General features: G+C 42.1%; 1 protein-coding gene across 1 annotated transcript in view; it reads left to right on the top strand.

Annotated features, from left to right (window-relative positions):
- Positions 1 to 20,411, top strand: part of TULP4 (TUB like protein 4) — a 197,404-nt gene that overhangs the window by 45,410 nt on the left and 131,583 nt on the right. The window contains exon 2 of the mRNA XM_040350948.1: positions 16,764 to 18,746. Coding sequence (XP_040206882.1) covers positions 18,495 to 18,746 — 252 coding nt within the window. The 5' untranslated portion in view covers positions 16,764 to 18,494. The remainder of the gene's footprint in view (positions 1 to 16,763; positions 18,747 to 20,411) is intronic.

Here is a 20,411-nt window from a genome sequence, read left to right as displayed (position 1 = left end):
AGTAATTATATACTGCAGCAGAGTGGCTTGTACAGGAATCCTAACATACCTGTATGTCACGGCTTTCTTTTGGGTTCAGGGAGCCTGCATGTGACCCCGCCCGCCAGCTCTGCTGTGATTGAACACACAGGGTCTTAGCACGTCCTGGCCAATGATTCATGGCCAGGACCTGCTGATCGGCTGTGTCCAATCATAGCCCATAGCCCTGTGTTGATGATCAACACAGGGCTGTGTACAGAGGGAGCAATATCATCAGAAACCAAGAGATATTTAGTAAAAAGTGGACAATTATTACGTACATTACACATTGTTGGGCACACATTTAACCCCTTGATTACCCAAGATGTTGACCCCTTCACAGTCCGTGTCAATACAGTGACAGCGTATATTATTAGCACTTATCACAGTATTAGTGTCAGTTAACCAGTTCCCACAAAGTGTCAGATTGACTGACTTACAGTCAGTCCCACTACAGGCCCACTATAAATCGCCTAAATTTATGAAGACATTTTTTTATTTTATTTTATCTGATATGTTTTTATAATGGAAAATTAGAAAAAAGTGTGTGTGTGTATGTATATATGTGTGTGTGTGTGTGTGTGTGTATATGTGTATATGTGTATATGTATATATATATATATATATATATATATATGTATATATATATATATATGTATATATATATATATAATGTATTACAGAGTGGGCACGGAAAGTATCCAGACACAGCACCCCATATTGACAGAAAAACACAGAATTGTTGCCATTTTTGCAGATTTATTAAAAAAGGAAAACTGAATAATAACATGGTCCTAAGTATTCAGACCCTTTGCTCAGTATTTAGTAGAAGCACCCTTTTGATCTAATACAGCCATGAGTCTTTTTGGGAAAAAAGTTTTTCACACCTGGATTTGGGGATCCTCTGCCATTCCTCCTTGCAGATCCTCTCCAGTTCTGTCAGGTTGGATGGTAAACGTTGGTGGACAGCCATTTTTAGGTCTCTCCAGAGATGCTCAATTAGGTTTAAGTTAGGGCTCTGGCTGGGCCATTCAAGAACTGTCACGGAGTTGTTGTGAAGCCACTCATTTGTTATTTTAGCTGTGAGCTTGGGGTCATTGTCTTGTTGGAAGGTAAACCTTCGGCCCAGTCTGAGGTACTGAGAACTCTGGAGAAGGTTTTTGTCCACGATCTCCCTGTACTTGGCCGCATTCATCTTTCCCACGATTGCAACCAGTCGTCCTGTCCCTGCAGCTGAAAAAACACACAGCATGATGCTGCCACCACCATGCTTCACTGTTGGGACTGTATTGGACAGGTGATGAGCAGTGCCTGTTTTTTTCCACACATACCACTTAGAATTAAGGCCAAAAAGTTCTATCTTGGTCTCATCAGACCAGAGAATCTTATTTCTCACCATCTTGAAGTCCTTCAGGTGTTTTTTTTTTTTTTAGCAAACTCCATGTGGGCTTTCATGTGTCTTGCACTGAGGAGAGGATTCTGTCAGGCCACTCTGCCATAAAGCCCCGACTGGTGGAGGGCTGCAGTGATGGTTGACTCTACAACTTTTTTCCATCTCCCGACTGCATCTCTGGAGCTCAGCCACAGTGATCTTTGGGTTCTTCTTTACCTCTCTCACCAAGGCTCTTCTCCCTCGATAGCTCAGTTTGGCCAGACGGCCAGCTCTAGAAGGGGTTCTGGTCGTCCCAAACGTCTTCCATTTAAGGATTATGGAGGCCACTGTGCTCTTAGGAACCTTAAGTGCAGCAGAATTTGTTTTGTAACCTTGGCCAGATCTGTGCCTTGCCACAATTCTGTCTCTGAGCTCTTCAGGCAGTTCCTTTGACCTCATGATTCTCGTGAGCTGTAAGGTCTTATATAGACAGGTGTGTGACTTTCCTAATCAAGTCCAATCAGTATAATCAAACACAGCTGGACTCAAATAAAGGTGTAGAACCATCTCAAGGATGATCAGAAGAAATGGACAGCACCTGAGTTAAATATATGTGTCACAGCAAAGGGTCTGAATACTTAGGACCATGTGATATTTCAGTTTTTGTTTTTTAATAAATCTGCAAACATGTCAACAATTCTGTGTTTTTCTGTCAATATGGGGTGCTGTGTGTACATTAATGAGGAAAAAAATGTACTTAAATGATTTTTGCAAATGGCTGCAATATATAATTCCCCCGATTTTGTAGATCCATTATCAATTGCGACGCCAATCAAAACCTCCAGTCCCGACGAAGGCTCCCGCCATCTGGCAGTTCTTAAATAACTAAGAGGTGGGGCCACCCGGTGACGTCGCTAACCGAGGGCATACCAGGCTATTGAATTGGAGGAGCAGCATTTAAGAGGATCAGAATTCAGTTTGAATTGTCAGCAGAAATATGGTCTTTCTTGTAAAAAAAAAAAAAAGAAATGTGATCAAATGCCTTGCTTTGATTATGAAGGGCACCCACGATCACTCGTGACAGAGTAGAGCTGCACGATTAATCGCAGAGAGAATCGCGATTTCCATGCAGGATGACCGGCGATTCTTTTGTTTTCACCGCTGGTTCCACGTAACCAGCGTGGAACGCAAAAGCCGCCGATATCAAAACCGACGTCAGCAGCCTGCAGTAGTTTGTATCCATGCGCCACCCAGTGGTTGCCGGCGGTACTGCTTGTGATGTATTCATCCTTCTCACAGTTCTGTACAACTGTGTGTATCCATGCGCCACCCAATGGTTGCTGGCAGTACTGCTTCTGATATATAAAAAAAGAGACCAATGATATGTCTATAATGTTAAAGACCATATAGCTCCTATGAAAAAAGCAGAATCAAAGTTTGATTCTGCTTTTTTCATAGGAGTTATATGATCTTTAACATTATAGACATATCACTGGTCTCTTTTTTTATATATTCATATTTTTCAGATAAATCACAGGTTTATTTATAAATGTATTTATTTTTTTTGGGGGGGGGGGTTCTGGCATAAATTTTTTGAGAATCGTGAGAGAATCGTGATCTTTAGTCTAAGCAAAAGAATCGTGATTCTCATTTTGACCAGAATCGTGCAGTCTTATGACAGAGCGAGAACTGGGATCTGTGTGTCTGTAAACGTACAGATCCTGGTTTTCTCGGGAGAGGAGACTGATTGTGTGTTCATACAATGTATGAACGCCGATCTCTCTCTCTTCCCTTAGTTGGTCCCATATCCCCTACAGTTAGAACACAGTTAACCCTTGATCGCCTCTAGTGTTAACCCCTTCCTTGCCAGTGACATTTATACAGTAGTCAGTGCATTTTTATAGCACTAATCGTGATATAATTATCCCAAAAATGGGTCGAAAGTGTACGATGTGTCTGCCGCAATATCGCAGTCCCGATAACAAAACGCTGATCGCCAGCATTACTAGTAAAAAAAAAACTAAAAATGCCATAAATCTGTCCCCTATTTTGTAGGCGCTATAACTTGTTTCGCAAAGCAATCAATATACGCTTATTGTGTTTTTTTTTTTTTTTTTTTAAATATGTAGAAGAATATATACCGGCCTAAACTGAGGAAAAAATTTTTTTTATATTTATTATAGTAAAAAGTAAAAGATATTGTGTGTTTTTTTTTTTTTTTTTCAAAATTGTCACTCTTCTATTGTTTATAGCTCAAAAAATAAAAAACACAGAGATGATCAAATACCACCAAAAGAAAGCTCTATTTGTGGGGGAAAAAAGGACATCAATTATGTTTGGTTTCAGTGTCGCACGACCACACAGTTGTCGGTTAAATTGACGCAGTGCAATATCGCAAAAAATGGCCTGGTCATTGAGCAGCCAAATCTTCAGAGGCTGAAGTGGTTAAGGGCACCAACTTTTGTGGTGGTAAATAGGGACACTGTAACTGGTGTGGCGGTGATTATGGACAATATAGTGGCATGGCACTTGCTTTGGTAGCAGTATGTTAAAAAAATATATATATGTTTTTTATTTTTTAGCTTTTTTTTTTTTTTTTTGCACATGCTGTTACCAGAGTAGTACAGTGTCACCATAGTAACTCTGTTCTACTCTAGGCAGCTGTTTTTTTTTTATTTGTTTACACTATGATTGCTTATTAAACTTTGTAATGGTATCCATTCATAACACTATTGTATTTGTATTGTACATTGTGATTGGCCACAGCTATTACATGGTACATGCTGCTGTGATTTGTCCTGTACCATGTATCATACCATCTGATTAGTAAGCAAAGTTGTCATGAATGACAGCCATTGTTTACAACTGAACATATGATCACTGTGTTTGGTCACCAGGACAAAGCATAGTGGCCCGTTCCAACGATCAGTGACCCACTGTGTCTGGTAGACATGGCGGTCACAGATTGAACTTAGGGGTGCACACAAGGTGTACTTCTGAGAGGACGTGTGGGTGCGTTCTCCCAGATAACACTTGTCCCACCTGGCCATATATGTACAGTGGCCAAGCAGGAAACCTTTAAATACTGTGCACCTTTTGTTGTAATTGGAATGTCGTAAAGCCAAGTTAAATCTGCATATATTTTTCCTTGGTTCCTCCTTTCCTCCTTCATCAACATACTAATTACATTTTTAAAGAAAATCTTTTTGTTTTTTATTACATACCTTCATTTAACCACATCAATACCAGCCCATTGTAAAATGACGTCCACAAAGGACCTCTAACGATCCGGGTGGACGTCATATGACGTCCTGGGCTTTGTGGGAGGATATCTGAATGATGCCTGCAGCTAGAGGCATCATTCAGATATCCTTCTCTTCTGCCGGCGATTCTGCACAACGTAAGAACAATCATAGCGGCGATTCCGCCGCTAGATCGTTCTTTCAGGCGGCGGGAGGGGACATCCCCCCCCCCCCCTGCCGCCATCTGGTGCTTCTCCGGGCTCTCCCGTGCCATCGGGGGCCGGGAGAACGAATCGTCCGCCGCTGGCAGGAAGCATAGAGATGACTGGTGACCAGATGGTCACCAGTCATCTCTATGACCGTCGGAGGACCCGGGAGTGATGTGATGACGTCACGCCCGGGTCCCCGTAAGTAAACAAAGCCGCAATTGCGGCTGCTAAGCAACAGTAATCATGAGATCGGTGAATTTTTTTTCACCGATTTCATGCTTTCCAGCCTGGAGGAGAGATGTGGGGTCTTATTGACCCCGTATCTCTCCATAAAGAGTACCTGTCATACACATTCCTATTACAAGGGATGTTTACATTCCTTGTAATAGGAATAAAAGTGATAATAAAAAATAAAAAATAAAAAAAAAGTGTAAAAAAATAAATAAACATGTAAAAAAAAGAAAAGAAATTAAAAATATTTTTTTTAACGCCCCTGTCCCCTGTAGCTCTCGCGCAGAAGCGAACGCACACGCAAGTCCCGCCGACATATGTAAACGCCGTTTAAACCACATATGTGAGGTATTGCAGCGTGCGCTAGAGTGCCAGCAACAAATCTAGCACTAGATCTCCTCTGTAAATCTAAACTGGTAACTTGTAAAAAATTTCAAAGCGTTGCCTATGAAGATTTTTAAGTACCGAAGTTTGGCGCCATTCCATTAGTGTGTGCAATTTTAAAGCGTGACATGTTAGGTATCTGTTTACTCGGTGTAACATCATCTTTCATATTTTACAAAAAAATTGGGCTAACTTTACTGTTTTTTGTTATTTTTTTAATTCATGAAACAATTTTTTTCCAAAAAAAAGGCGTTTGAAAAATTATTGCGCAAATACCGTGCAAGATAAAACGTTTCAATGACCGTCGTTTTATTCCCTAGGGTGTCTGCTAAAAAAACATATATAATGTTTGGGGGTTCTGCGCAATTTTCTAGCAAAAAAATTATGATTTGTACATGTAGGAGAGAAGTGCCAGAATAGGCCCGGCATGGATGTGTGTATAACAGCCCTGTATGGAAGCGGTTAAACCCATTGATATCACCACTGGGTGTCTGTTTTTCTCTGTAAAATGCAGGCAGATCATGGCTGGTGGGAGGGGCCAGCAGTGTGCTGTACATGGTCCCTGAAAACATCATAGCCTCAGTATTCTTCAAGAGCCCTCAGCCCTGATGCAAGCAGTGGGCTGGCTCTTGGGAGGAGTTATGCAAATATCAATATGTCTGGATAAGTGGGTGTCAGTCTGGAGGAGTGGGTGTATTTGCATGCAGGCCATGCTAGGTAACACCCACATGTGATACTGAATCTCCATGATTGAAATAACTGGTATTCAATAGATGAATTGTATGGGCCAAGGACAATCAGTCTGAGAAGGAAGAGGCTAGTAGGGATGAGCTCCGGCGTGTTCGCACAGTCCACGTGCAGAGCCCACCAGAAAGTCTGCATGGCGCTGCGCTAACCACAGGCAGGGAGACATTTCCCGATCTCTGCAGCCAAGCATCGGGACAATGTCTCCCTGCCTGTGATTAGCGCAGTGCAGACTTCCTGGCGGGCTCTGCACGTGGACTGTGTAAACACGCCGGAGCTCATCCCTAGAGGCTAGCAGGGGTCTTCAAACTACGGCCCTCCAGCTGTTGCAAAACTACACGTTCCATGAGGCATTGCAAAACTCCGACATTCACAGTCTAGGCATGATGGGAATTGTAGTTTCTGAACAACTAGAGGGCCATAGTTTGGAGACCCCTGCTAGATGATGATGAACATCCTCCAGCCAGGAAGTGAGACTGGCATCAGACGCGTTGCAGCTTCAAATGCACAATATAAGAGGTTCACTGTGTGCATTGAAATTGGTATAAGCCATTTCAGTACAGGAGATGAGCCTGTGCAACTGTGCAAGACTGAAGGGAAGACCAAAGTTCAGCTTTAAGCTGATTTAAACTGTGGGTTCAATTGGGCTTTAAATTTTCCCTACAGTTCTGTGCAGACATCTGGGGAAAGCAGTGAATCAATTACTCATGCAAGAAATGAGATTTCTGAAAGTGTTCTGGGCACAAACCGTGTTACCACAACTTCAGTGTTGCTGTGGTTAATGGGAAGTAACATTTTAATCTTTATAGCTGCCTGTAGCTTGAAATGGAAGGATAATAATTAAAGATGACCTGTACTATAGATTAATCTTACTAATTTACCAAACCTTGTTCTGAGCTCTGGCACTTTGTGGAGGCAGCTGTCTTACTAGAGAAGCAGAGCTTTGCTTCCTGATGCCAGGACTGCCCCCTGATGACTATTGATCTGGTGGGGTGATGACCAAGAAACTGCAGAAGAGGTGAAAAGGAGGAAGAAAACAGACACAAAATGAATGAAACTGACACAGGCTTTGCAGGTCCCCACGTGAACACGGCCCTATTGAGTACAGTGTGTATTTATGCCCGTTTATGCTTCCCTGTGTGGCGATCTGTGACGCAACCCACCCATCCTTTGACTCCTTTTCCAGTGGCTTAAGGAGGAGGTCCAACCTAGGTGAAAAAAAATGAAGTCAGCAGCTACAAATACTGCAGCTACTGACTTTGAATATTGGGACACTTACCTGTCCTATTGGCACCCCAGCTGATCTTCGGATCGACTCCCAGGTGCTGCTGCCGCCCTTCCTATCAGGCTGCATTCACACCTCAGCGTAGGTAATCTGCCGCGTATTGATGCGACATCAAATAGGCATTTTGACCGCGATTTGCGGCGACAAAACGCGACGTTTTAAACATTGTTTTTTGCTGGAGGGGTGATTTTTTACATGGTCGGCTATGCCCGAACGCCGAAGCCGCCCGAAAAAAAGGGTCCGGGACTTGTTTTGAGCTTTCGGCGTTCGGCGTGGAGATGTGAACCATTTCCATAGCCGACCATGTAAAATCACCCCTCCAGCGTATTGGGGGCTGCTGCGGCGTCGCGCTTCAGGCGTATATACGCCTAGGTGTGAATGGAGCCTTAAGGGAACTTGGCAGTAAAGCCTTTTGGCTTCACAGCTGGTTCCCTACTGCATGTATGTGAAGCGCGCTGTGCTTTCTAATTGGCCTGACAGTGGCATCTCCTCACAGAGACACAGCTAGGTATGTAATCAGTGCCCTGATTACAATTAAGTGCCAGCAATCCGTACCAATCTGTGCCCACCATCACCACCAATCTGTGCCCACCATCGCCACCAATCAGTGGCTATTAGTGAGGCCAGTCAGTGCTGGCTATCACTGCTGCCCATCCATGCCACCCATCAGTGCTTATAAGTGCGGCATATTCATGCCTCCTCATCAGTGCCCATAAGTGTCGCTTTATCAACACCCATCAGTGAAGGAGAAAAATTACTTATTTACAAAATTTACTGACAGAAACTAAGAAATATTTTTTTTTTCTAAATTTTTAGTCGTTTTTTAGAAAAAAAAAACAGAAGTGATTAACCACTAGAGAGCCGCGCTATAAACGAAAGACGTCCACAGCGCGGCTCTCAAGTTTTGGGTGGACTTCCCTGGACGTCCTGCTATTTACATTCCCCACGCGCGCAGCGGGGAAACACTGTGCCCGGCGCATCTCTAGGAAGCCGATGCGCGTGCCTGGCGGCCACGATGTTCGCCACGTACCTGCGATCGGCGGTGACAGCAGGGACGTGGAGCTCTGTGTGTAATAGGGACACAGCATCGGTCACCTCCCCCAGTCAGTCCCCCTCCACACACAGAACACACCCAGGGAATACATTTAACACCTTCCTCACCCCCTAGTGTTAACCCCTTCCCTGCCAGTCACATTTATACAGTAATTGGTGCATTTTTATAGCACTGATCGCTGTATAAGTGTGAATGGTCCCAAATTTGTGTCAAAAATGTCCGATATGTCCGCCGCAATATCGCAGTCCCAATAAAAATCGCAGATCGCCGCCATTGCTAGTAAAAAAAAAAAATCATAAAAAAAAAAATCATAATTCTGTCCCCTATTTTGTAGGCGCTATAACTTTTGCCCAAACCAGTCGCTTATTGCGATCTTTTTTTTTTTTTTTACAAAAATACGAGAGAATTTTTTATTTATTTTTTATTTAAATTGGGATATTTATTATAGCAACAAGTAAAAAAAATATATATATATATTTTTTTTGTCGCTCTTTTTTTTTGTTTATAGCACAAAAAATAAAAACCGCAGATGTGATCAAATACCACCAAAATAAAGCTCTGTTGGTGGGGAAAAAAGGACGTCAATTTTGTTTGGGAGCCACGTTGCACGACCGCGCAAATGTCAGTTAAAGCGACGCAGTGCCGGAAGCTGAAATTTCGCCTGGGCACGAAGGGGGTTTATGTGCCCAGTAAGCAAGTGGTTAATAAATATTACGTACATGGTTTTATGCTATGTGGAGATATTCTTTGTTTACATGATAAATCTACTGGATTGGAAGCAAAGTTCTATCCTGAGATGCGTGGAATGTGATTATTTGGCCCATCACTCACATAGTTTCGGAGAGCTTAGTCTCCTTATGCCTGCTTGACTCGTGCACCACGGACACAGATCGTTTTGTACTATTGAACTGTTCTAATAGGAGCTACTCAAGTGGCTCCGACTTAGAAAAAGGTTCCTGAACGACTTTGGGATGACTTCAGTGCGACTTGCATTGACTTCAATACAGAAGTCATTTTGCAAGTCGCCTCTGAAGTCGTGGGCAGATCGCCTTGCAGAGTCACGCTGCAAGTCGTTCTGCCCCAGTGTGAACTGGCACTTGGCTTTTGGGATTTATAACGTTTTTATAAATAAACCAAAATGTTGCTTTTTTGACAAACACAAGTCCAAATTTTAAAATATAAAAGAAAAGAAAAAAAAAAAAAACGGAAAACTCAATTGGCTGTAATGAATATATCACCAACATTAAATATGAAGAAAAAAATAAGAAAAGCCTTTTTCTTTTTTATTTCTTCATCTTAGTAGATGCCCCCTATTTATTCTTACCGTATGTGGTAGTGCAGTGTTTTGACATAAAATTTCAATTCAGTTTTAGTCAGTCTTTTTACTAAAATGCCATTTTAGTTTTAGTCGTATTTTAGTCTACTAAAATCGTGTTAATTTAGTTGACTAAATGAACACTGGTGATCATAATGGTATGGCTGATTGGTGTAGGTTTAGTCACTTAGGCCTCATAGAGAATATTTTTTTTGTGTTGTATTTAAATTTGTTAATCTTGCGGTTTTTCTGTAAGTCTTCTTACTCCCCTCGGTTTTAATGTGTCCTGATAGTTTTCTTCCTGGGGGCCAGGTTTATGCTATTGTAAAGTTGCTTTGATCTTTCAGAGCTCTGTTTTCTACATAAGTAGGTATTTTCTATGCAACACTGTAGTTTGTCTTCTAATACCAGATTATACAAAGATTTCCATGCTCCTTCAAAGATCTATGGGATGTTTCTTTTAATTGGATGGGTGTCATACCTCAGTTTTTGAAAAACAACACAATGGCTTTTCAGACCAACCATTTTTTAATAAGTAAATGACCTGCATCACTGTACAACAAATCGGTAAAATCTGAATAAAGCCTGTGTGTATTTAATATTAATACACACATTTTACCTTTAATTTTAAACTGAAAGGGCTGTTTTACAAGATAAGGGTTCACATATACTTTAAAGTGGAGGTCAGCAACAGGTGACTGGTAGATCGCGCTCTAGGCTTGCTGACCCATCATTCCAGAGCAGAGTGCAATGCAGAGGGACTACTTGGAAAGTTGGAGCTGTAGTAGGGATCAAGAACCGCATAAGCCAATGCCTCCTCTGTAGTTCTGGCTCCTGTCCCATGCGGCGTGAGACCAACTGAACTCCACCTCTTATCCCGGCTAGCGGTCTCCAGAGTGGTGCCAGTAGCAGGAAAGAAGAAATCTTCAGGTCAGTGTTAAGCAATACACTGGGCATAATAGTACAGGGCTGCTTTCACACTTCTGTGCTGCAGTTTGCCCACATCGTGGGTGCAGGGCAGTGTACCTGCAGCTTTCCTGTGGGTTTTCTGTGCTTGGCCATAGACTTTTATTACCCTGCGGGTTTGGTGCACTTTCTGAAAGCGATATGTTGCCTCCTCCACCTGATTTAAACCCATGATTGCCTGCAATGCATATGATTGCGACACGGTAGTACAGCAATTGGAGGTTTAAATCGGGTGTAAGGAGGAGACACTGTCTCCGGTAATCTTTGACTTCTCCCATGTTGTTCAAGCAAATCTCCACCTCTTTAACCAGTTGCCGCCCACCCACCCACCATCAAATGACGGAGGGACAGTGCAGTTCTCGTTCTGGGTGGACGTCATATGATGGCACACCTGAACCCGCGCACCCCCACGTCGTGTTGATAGGACATGGCGCGGCCTCGATCTCTGTAAAGAGCTACTGACCTAACTCTTTAACCATGTGATCGGCTGTGTCCAATCATCGCAGATCAGTGAAGGAGAAAAATTACTTGTTTTCAAAGTTTACTGACAAAAATTAAGAAACTTTTTTTTTTTTTTGCAGAAGGGATAAGAAAATGTAATGCAAAAACATAGCAAGCAAAAAATGCATAGGCTATGTCCTCAAGACGAGACATGAGGACCAACCTAGGTACTTGAAATATAGGCTGGTGAGTGTCTAAGAGAAGTTTGCCCTTGCAGATATACACGTGCAATGAGTGCGCATCTACACAAATAAAAGTCCCCAAACATCAAGTGAAAAACATCAGTGATGTGCAAATCTTCAAAAAATAAAAATAAAATTTAAAGTCCAGGAACAAGTGAAAAGATTAAATTATCCACGGACTCCGTGACTGAGAGAGACGACCAAGACACTCATGCCTTTCACCAAAAATAAGGTTGGCCTCTTACCAAATATGAAAGATTCTCACCACAGAGATCAGCCAGGTATGTAATTAACAGACCTCCAGACATTCATCAGAGGCAATGCAGGACACCAATGTTTGGTTCCAGTGATTCCAAGGATCAGAATGTCACATCAGGCCACATTTGCATTAATAGAGGAGAACAGAGACCACACATAGTGTAAAACCATCAAAAAATGTATTTAAAACACTAGATGGGTACACTCATGACCAAAAATATTGACACCCCTGCATTTCTGTCAGATAATGCTCCACTTCGCCTGGAAAAATGTTGATATTACAAATGTTTAAGCATTCTCATGTTTATTTCTTTTGTTTGTATTGATTTGGCACAAAAAATGGAGAAACAAAAATCTAAATCTGACACATTCCATGCAAAATTCCAAAAATGGACTGTCAATACTTCCTCTGTTCAGATCCAGCACCTTCCAAGCTTCTTTAGCCCCCCAGTCAACAGACAACACCTCAGTGTAGGGTGGCAAACATCAAGCTGATTTTTTTTTTTATCTCTCTTCAAAACGCTTCCCTCCCACCCTTGGGAAACAGGGCGGGTTAAACTGTCCAATGACAAGTCAGGTGTGTTTAACTTCTCATCAGTGAACAGTCTTAGCAGGGGGCTGTTGGAGGAATCCCCCCTCCCTTTTTCCTCACAGCAAACACACTTACACATCCCATAATAGTTGAAGCAGGTAGCCACAATAGAACAATAGAATACGGTCACACCCCAAAACATCACAGCAAATGGTCCAACAGCATGGGACAGCACACATTATATATACAGCACACATTATATACATATTACAAGGTTCTAGTGTGGCTGTAAAGAGAGTCCGACTAGTACAGATCAGACTGGGGTTCTCATTCACCCTGCGCCCCTATTACACAGGGAGACACGGGGAGCTGGACAAGGAGCCTCCAGAACTCTCCAGGGCAAGCTGAGCTGCACAAACCCCCGACCCAAAGTCACTCCTGTCACAGCATCCTATAACATCTATAAGTTAGAGGTGAGAGGTACGGTTAAAACGTGTATGTTTCTTACACCTTTCTTCTTTTGCCAACTGCCCCAGGTCTCTCAGATTGGAAGGATTTTTTTTCCCAACTGCTGTTTTGTGATCTCTCCACAGGTGCTCTATGGGATTTAGATGTAGACTTATTTTGAGCAAGTTCAGTTCTCTCCAGCACTTTTGTCTTTAACCATTTCTGGCCATTGGCATGCTGTAAGACCCAGGGCTGCTGACGGAGATCCAACTTTCTGACACACATTGCGCCCCAGAATTCTTTGGTTGTCTTCAGATTTCATAATGCCACAGTCAAGACATCCAGTGCCTTAAGCACAAAGCAACCCACATTTGTGACTCTACACCATGTTTGACTGTAGGTACGGTATTCTTTTCTTTAAAAGCCTCATTTCTTTTTCTGAAAACAGTAGAATGATGGGCTTACCAAAAAGATGTAATTTTTATTGCATCTGTCCACAGTACGTTGTCCCAAAAGGATTTTGGCTTTGTCAGGTAAACTTGGCAAACTATTTTTCTCTTTCACCCACGTCCGGGGAGATCACCTACAGCGCCATCTGCTGTAAACTTCTTGACAATGTTGCACACAGCGGACACAGGAATATTAAAGGGGTCGTAAAGGTAATTTTTTTCCCCCTAAATAGCCTCCTTTACCTTAGTGCAGTCCTCCTTCACTTACCTCATCCCTTCGATTTTGCTTTTAAATTTCCTTATTTCTTCTGAGAAACCCTCACTTCCTGTTCTTCTGTCTGTAACTCACCACCGTAATGCAAGGCTTTCTCCCTGGTGTGGAGAAATCCTCTTGAGGGGGGAGGGGGCGAGCAGGAGTGTCAGGAAACTCTCTACTTTGCAGATAGAGAAAAGAGCTGTATGTTAGCGGGTGTCCTGACACTCCTGCTCGCCCCCTTAAGAGGCTTTCTCCACACCAGGGAGAAAGCCTTGCATTACGATGTGTAGTTACAGACAGAAGAACAGGAAGTGAGGATTTCTCAGAAGAAATAAGGACATTTAAAAGCAAAATCGAAGGATGAGGTAAGTGAAGGAGGACTGCACTAAGGTAAAGGAAGCTATTTAGGGAAATTTTTTTTTACCTTTACAACCCCTTTAAGCAATCTGGAGATGGACTTGTAACCTTGAGATTGTCAATGCTTTTCCACAATTTTTGTTCTCAAATCCTCAGACAATTTTTTGCTTCTCTGTCTCTTCTCCATGCTCCATGTGACACACAGAGACAAAACAGAAAGGTTGAGTACATTTTTCACCATTTCAACTGGATACCAGTGTGATTTCTACATTATCAGCACCTGTTAATTGATCAAATTAATTGATACAAACTTGGAATGCAATTTCTTCTTACAATTTTGAGAAAGTTCCAATAATTTTGTCCAGTCCATTTTTGGAGTTTTGCGTGGAATGTTTCAGATTTGGCTTTTTGTCTCTCCACTTTTTTGTGTCCTACCAATACAAACAAAATAAATAAACCTGAGAATGCCTAAACATTTGTAATTGCAACAATTTTCTGGGCAAAGTGGTGCATTATCTGACAAATGCAGGGGTGCTAATATTTTTGGCCATGACTGTACTTGGGGGTAAAGGAAAATTACAGCATGTACTAGCCACGCAGTGAAAGCGCTGACATCACAAGTTAAGCCTCGCCCAGCACGTTTCACCGTCAAATAGCATCATCACAGGAACAATTAATACATTGTTGTTCAGTCGTTTAGCTGCGTCTGACTCCTCGTGACCTCATGGACCATATAGCATGCCAGGTTTTTCTGTCCTAAACTGCCTCCCGGAGCTTGCTTAAAGTGGTATTAAAGGTTCAGTTTTTTTTATTACATTTTTTTTTTTAAATAACAAACATGTCGTACTTGCCCCCACTTTGCAGTTTGTTTTGCACAGAGTGGCCCTGATCGTCCTCTTCTGGGGTCCCACGGCGGCTCTTGCGGCTTCTCCAATAGCTAACACCCTCTGGGAAGCTCTCTCCCGAGGGGGTTACCTTGCGGGCGTGCTCCCCAGTGATACACTCGGCGTACATAGCTGCCAAGTGTATGACTCTGCCCAACCCCCCCCTCTCTCCCGGCAGCCACGTCATTGGATTTGATTGACAGCAGCAGGTGCCAATGGCTGCGCTGCTATCAATCTATCCAATGAAGAGCCGACAAGACATGGGGAAAGCGATGCTGGATCGTGCCCATGGAAATTTGGGGCTCAGGTAAGTAAAACGGGGGCTTAGGGGGGGGGGGGGCTGCCAGGCACAGCAAGGTGTTTTTTCACCTTATTGCATAGGATGCATTGAGGTGAAAAAACACAAGGGTTTAAAACACCTTTAACTTCATGTTCATGGTTTCAATTATGCTATCTATCTATCTTGTTATCTTGTTTTCTGTCATCCTCTTCTCCTCTTTCCTTCCATGTTTCCTAGCATCAGGGTCTTTTCCAATGAGTCCTCTATTCGCATTAGGTGGCCAAAGTATTCAGGATCTGTCTTTCCAGTGAATACTCAGAATTGATTTCCTTCAAGATTGACTGGTTTGATTTTCTTGCCAGTCAAGAGACTTTCAAGAGTTTTCTCCAACATCATAGTTCAAAAGCGTAAATTCTTCAGTGTTCAGCCTTCCTTATGGTCTAACTTTCACAGCTATAGGTTACTACTGGAAATACCATAGCTTTGACTATACGGCACTTTGTCGGTAGGGTGATGTCTCTGCTTTTTATAATGTTGTCTAGGTTTGCCATTGCTTTCCTCCCAAGAAGCAAGCGTCTCCTAATTTCAAGGTTACGGGCACCGTCTGCCGTGATCTTGGAGCCTAGGAACATAAAATCTGTCACTTCTTCTATTTGCCAAAGAGTGATGGGACCGGTTGCTCTGATCTTAGTTTTCTTAAACTCTCCTTTTTCACCTTCATAAAGAGACTCTTTAGTTCTTCTTCACTTTCTGCCATTAGTGTGATAATTAATACATTAAAATAAGGCAAAAACAACAGCAGGATCCCCGATACAAGGTACGCCCATCATCTATAAATACTGTCTGGGTTGGTCCATACTGAAAAAAAGAAGGGGGGAGGTTTGAGGGGTTGTTATATCTCCAAAATTACTGTGGGCTACCAGGTATCCACCCAGTGCCCCATGCAGAGGTTTATTGGTCAGTGGTCCATCGTCCACCACTTCCAATACAGGCAGCCATCTAATCCAGGTCGGGGCTCAGCTGACTAAGTCAGCCATATAATCTGGCTAGAAAGTATAATTGAACCAGTAAAGACTGTTTTTTCAGTATTGTTGTTCTTTATAATTGGAAGATGCTAATATTTCTAACATAGTGCAGATTTCCTGACGTTGCATCTGCTTGGTTGGTGGTTTCATTTGATGCCAGAACTGCCTTGGCTGTGTTAGGCTGCATTCACACCTGAACGTGGCGTATTGTAGCGCGATTTGCTGCGACAAATTGCAGCGTTTTGTCACGCGATTTGCCGCGACAAAACACGTCGTTTTACAGCCTACAATACGCCGGAGGGGTGATTTAACATTGTCGGCTATGCCGAACGCCGAAAGCCGCCTGAAAAAAAGGGTCCGGGACTTGTTTTGAGCTTCAGGCGTTTCGGCGTTCGGCGTGCAGATGTGAACCATCTCCATAGCCGACAATGTTAATCACCCCTCCAGCGTATTTCAGTGTCGGGCGTAAAAACGCCTAGGTGTGAATGCAGCCTTAGGCATTAAGTGCCAGTTTTGCGCTTGCCATGTTTTATTCTTGCATTTGACTGTTGTTGAATCCATAGCAGGCTTACATTTAATTAGATGCTATGAACTCGAAGTTCCTTTTGTAAACTATGTGCAATATATTTTCTTTTATTAGTGAGTTATATTGACATTTCTCAGGTTCATGGTAAACCAGGGAACATATATAAAGCAGCAGTGATAAGAGTATTATTAGACGCCTTCGGACATATTTTAATGAATAATATTTTTTTTTGCTTTTGTTTTGTAGGCCACCACAAGATTTCACCTGGACCGAAACGCCTCCTCAGAATTCTCCACTGCACAGCACTGCCAAAGTCTGCTTTATTAAATTGCCCTTTGTTGCAGGCAGCTATGCAAATCTCTAACATCACTGTACCACTTCATCACTCCCAACAGGAAAAAATAACTGAAATGTGTGCCAATGCACCGCCCAGCGTTCAGTAAACCAGAAACAAACCCTTGGTTGGATTTTTTTGTTTTTAGGTGAAATGCCAAGAGTTTGTAGCCAGCTGAAAAGGAAACTGGAAAAAAAAACACTACTAAAACATATAATTAAAAAATGGTCAAACGTGTATGCTACAAACTATCAGAGGCCAGTAAATAGCAGCATCTAATGTGTGCTGATGGTGTGGAAGGGAGCACGTTAAAATAGACAAGTCTGGGCATTCAGCTGACAAATAGACTTTACTGTGCACTGTGTGAACTGGGTCGTGAAATTAATTTACTTTTTTTCCCTTCATGTCTTTTACTCGCTCTCTTCTCACTTCCTTAGATGGTTTAAATGCCATTTAAATCATAACTTGGTGGTTGACTGGTTCTCGAAAGGAAAGAGGCATGCCTGATGTCTCTTACTTCATCCTTACAAACTATCAAATATATTTGTAGGGCCAGTGAAAGGGCTGCAAGCAAACAAAAAACTGAGTTAAAACAAGAAATTTGGTTTCTTAAACTACATTGACCTCCCAAAACTTTTTGTATCTTTTGACATTTTGTCAAACTTGCTGGCAGTATAAGACTTTTGCACTAGCATTCATAGTAGTAAAGCACTAGTGGCAGTGGAAAATGAATGTGCTGGTTTATAATCAGTGTTTTAGAAAATATAGGGGACACTCTAGCTAGCAGAAAAATCAGCTGCTTCAAACTAACATGGGAGAGCTATTACTTCTGCACTACTGGTTAATCGGATCTAGGAAGGGACGTTGTGTATGGGTGGTCCGCATTTCTGATCATTCGTCTTTAAAGAAAATTGTTGGCTGCATAACCAAAATAGGGTTAGCAATAGCTGTACTGTAGGGTTGTAACAGGCATTAAAAAAAAACAAAAAAAAACATTTTTTTTTTTGCACAACTGGATAAATCTTAAAGCCGTTCAGAAGGAGAAGACGAAAAAAAAGTCGGCCTGGAAAATTTGCACAGTTCATGTGCCTTTTTGCTTCTGCTTTTTATGCAAATATGTGTTGGCTGTAAGAACCTGCCAGAATGTGACACAATGTCAGATATATGTTAAAGCAGATGTGCATTTGAAGGACATCGGTGTATGTACACGAAGCCTTAAAATACTTGAAACCTTTACAATCCTCTCCTTTGTGGGAACATGTCTGTGATCTTATTGAGCAGGTCTAATTTCATCCTGGAACTGGAATCTCAGGCTGTGTAAACTATTGCATAGTAACTTGTTGGTAAAGTAAACCAGGCAAGCAGAAAGGAAACCCGACCAGTAACCATGACTTTCCAAAGGGAAACTAACCACACAACCTTCATGGCAAGAATCCAGACTGCTGGGTCATTTTTTTAAGCCAAATCACCATCGTCATTTTGTACATGGATATCTGTTACTATGCATTAAGAGGACCTTTGTCAGAACTGACCTTATAAAACACTGAAGGTCAGCTTTAACATTTAAAGAACTTTGATTATTTATTTATCTTTTTTTTTTTTTTTACATCTTTGAGGGTGTTAATCTAAAACTTTGTGACAGCATGCATGCATCCGTGGAGCATGGGCCTGTGCTTTGCAGCGATTCCAACATATTATGCCTCTCTTGGAAGGGCAGGGTTCCAAAAAGTGAAAAGGAAAAGCCAGTGTGTCGGAGACGCTACTATGAAGAAGGGTGGCTGGCTACTGGAAATGGAAGAGGAGTTGTTGGAGTAACATTTACGTTGAGTCATTGTCGGAGGGACAGGAATACACCTCAGAGGACCAACTTTAATCTACGAGGGCATAACAGTGAGGTAAGCGGCTTTTTACTTTTCTGTTTTTTTTTTTATTTTATTTTTTTACTTTTTGGTTTGGCTTACTGGCATGTACCGTGTAAAATGAGTGCTACAGAAATACCCCAATTGTGAACAAGTTATTTTACAATTTAACCACTTGCTTACTGGGCACATAAACCCCCTTCGTGCCAGGCGAAATTTCAGCTTCCGTCACTGCGTCGCACTTGTGCGGTCGTGCTACGTGGCTCCCAAACAAAATTGACGTCCTTTTTCCCCACAAATAGAGCTTTATTTTGGTGGTATTTGATCACCTCTGCGGTTTTTATTTTTTGCGCTATAAACAAAAAAAGAGCGACAATTTAAAAAAAATATATATATTTTTTACTTGTTGCTATAATAAATCTCCCAATTTTTTTTTTTTTAAAAATATATTTTTTCTCAGTTAAGGCCGATACGTATTTTTCGACGTATTTTTGTAAAAAAAAAAAAAAAAATCGCAATTAGCAACTGGTTTGCGCAAAAGTTATAGCGCCTACAAAATAGGGGACAGAATTATTTTTTTTTTTTTTTTTTTTTTTTACTAGTAGTGGCGGCGATCTGCGATTTTTTTATTGGGACTGCGATATTGCGACGGATGTATCGGACACTTTTGACACAAATTTGGGACCATTCACATTTATACAGCGATCAGTGCTATAAAAATGCACTAATTACTGTATAAATGTGACTGGCAGTGAAGGGGTTAACACTAGGGGGTTAAATGTGTATCCTAGGTGTGTTCTAACTGTGTGGGGGGAGGGGGGTGAATGGGGGAGGTGACCGATGCTGTGTCCCTATGTACAAGGGACACAGATCGGTCTCGTCTCCTCTGACAGCACGTGGAGCTCTGTGTTTACACACAGAGCTCCATGTCCCTGCTGTGTTACCGACGATCGCGTGTACCCGGCGGACATCGCGGCCGCCAGGTACACGCATCGGCTTCCCAGCGTTGCGCCGGGACAGTGTTTACCCGCTGCGTGCCCCCCAGAGGCACGTGCGGGTAATGCACTTTAAATGACGTCCAAAGACGTCCAGTTGGCACCTGAGAGCCGCGCTGTTGATGTCTTTTGTCAATAGCGCGGGTCTCAAGTGGTTAAACAATAAATGGGTTGCGCTAACCTTGAAACTGTACACCAGATTTGTGAGCACCCTATTTTTATGAAGAAAACCCGTAAAGTGTTATCCTATATTCACCATTCAGGGAACTGCCATTAGGCTTTAAAGGGGTTGTAAAGGTTTGTTTTTTATTTTCCAAATAGGTTCCTTTAAGCTTGTGCATTGTTGGTTCACTTACCTTTTCCTTCGATTTCCCTTCTAAATGTTTTTTTTCTTTGTTTGAATTTATCACTTCCTGTTTCTCCTCAGTAAGGTTTCCACCATCATCCGAGCGGTGGAAAGTCATTTAGAACAGCTTACTGTACACCTTACTGAGGAGGAACAGGAAGTGAGAAATTCAGACAAAGAAAACAAAAAAAACATTTTTTAATTTTCTGGCAGTGCCCCTCCCGAGACTAGACTCTGGATCCGCCCCTGGTGAGAGCGAGAGAGAGAGAGGATAGTGGACAGAGAGGAGGACAAGAGAGGCACAACTTGTAAAATAACTTATACGATAAAATATAGATGTTACTGGCGCAAAGAAATATA

The sequence above is a fragment of the Rana temporaria genome, chromosome 4 (genome assembly GCF_905171775.1).
Source record: "Rana temporaria chromosome 4, aRanTem1.1, whole genome shotgun sequence".
Classification (NCBI taxonomy): Eukaryota; Metazoa; Chordata; class Amphibia; order Anura; family Ranidae; genus Rana; species Rana temporaria.
Note: the sequence above shows the minus strand (reverse complement) of the source record. Positions and strands in the feature narration are given on the sequence as shown.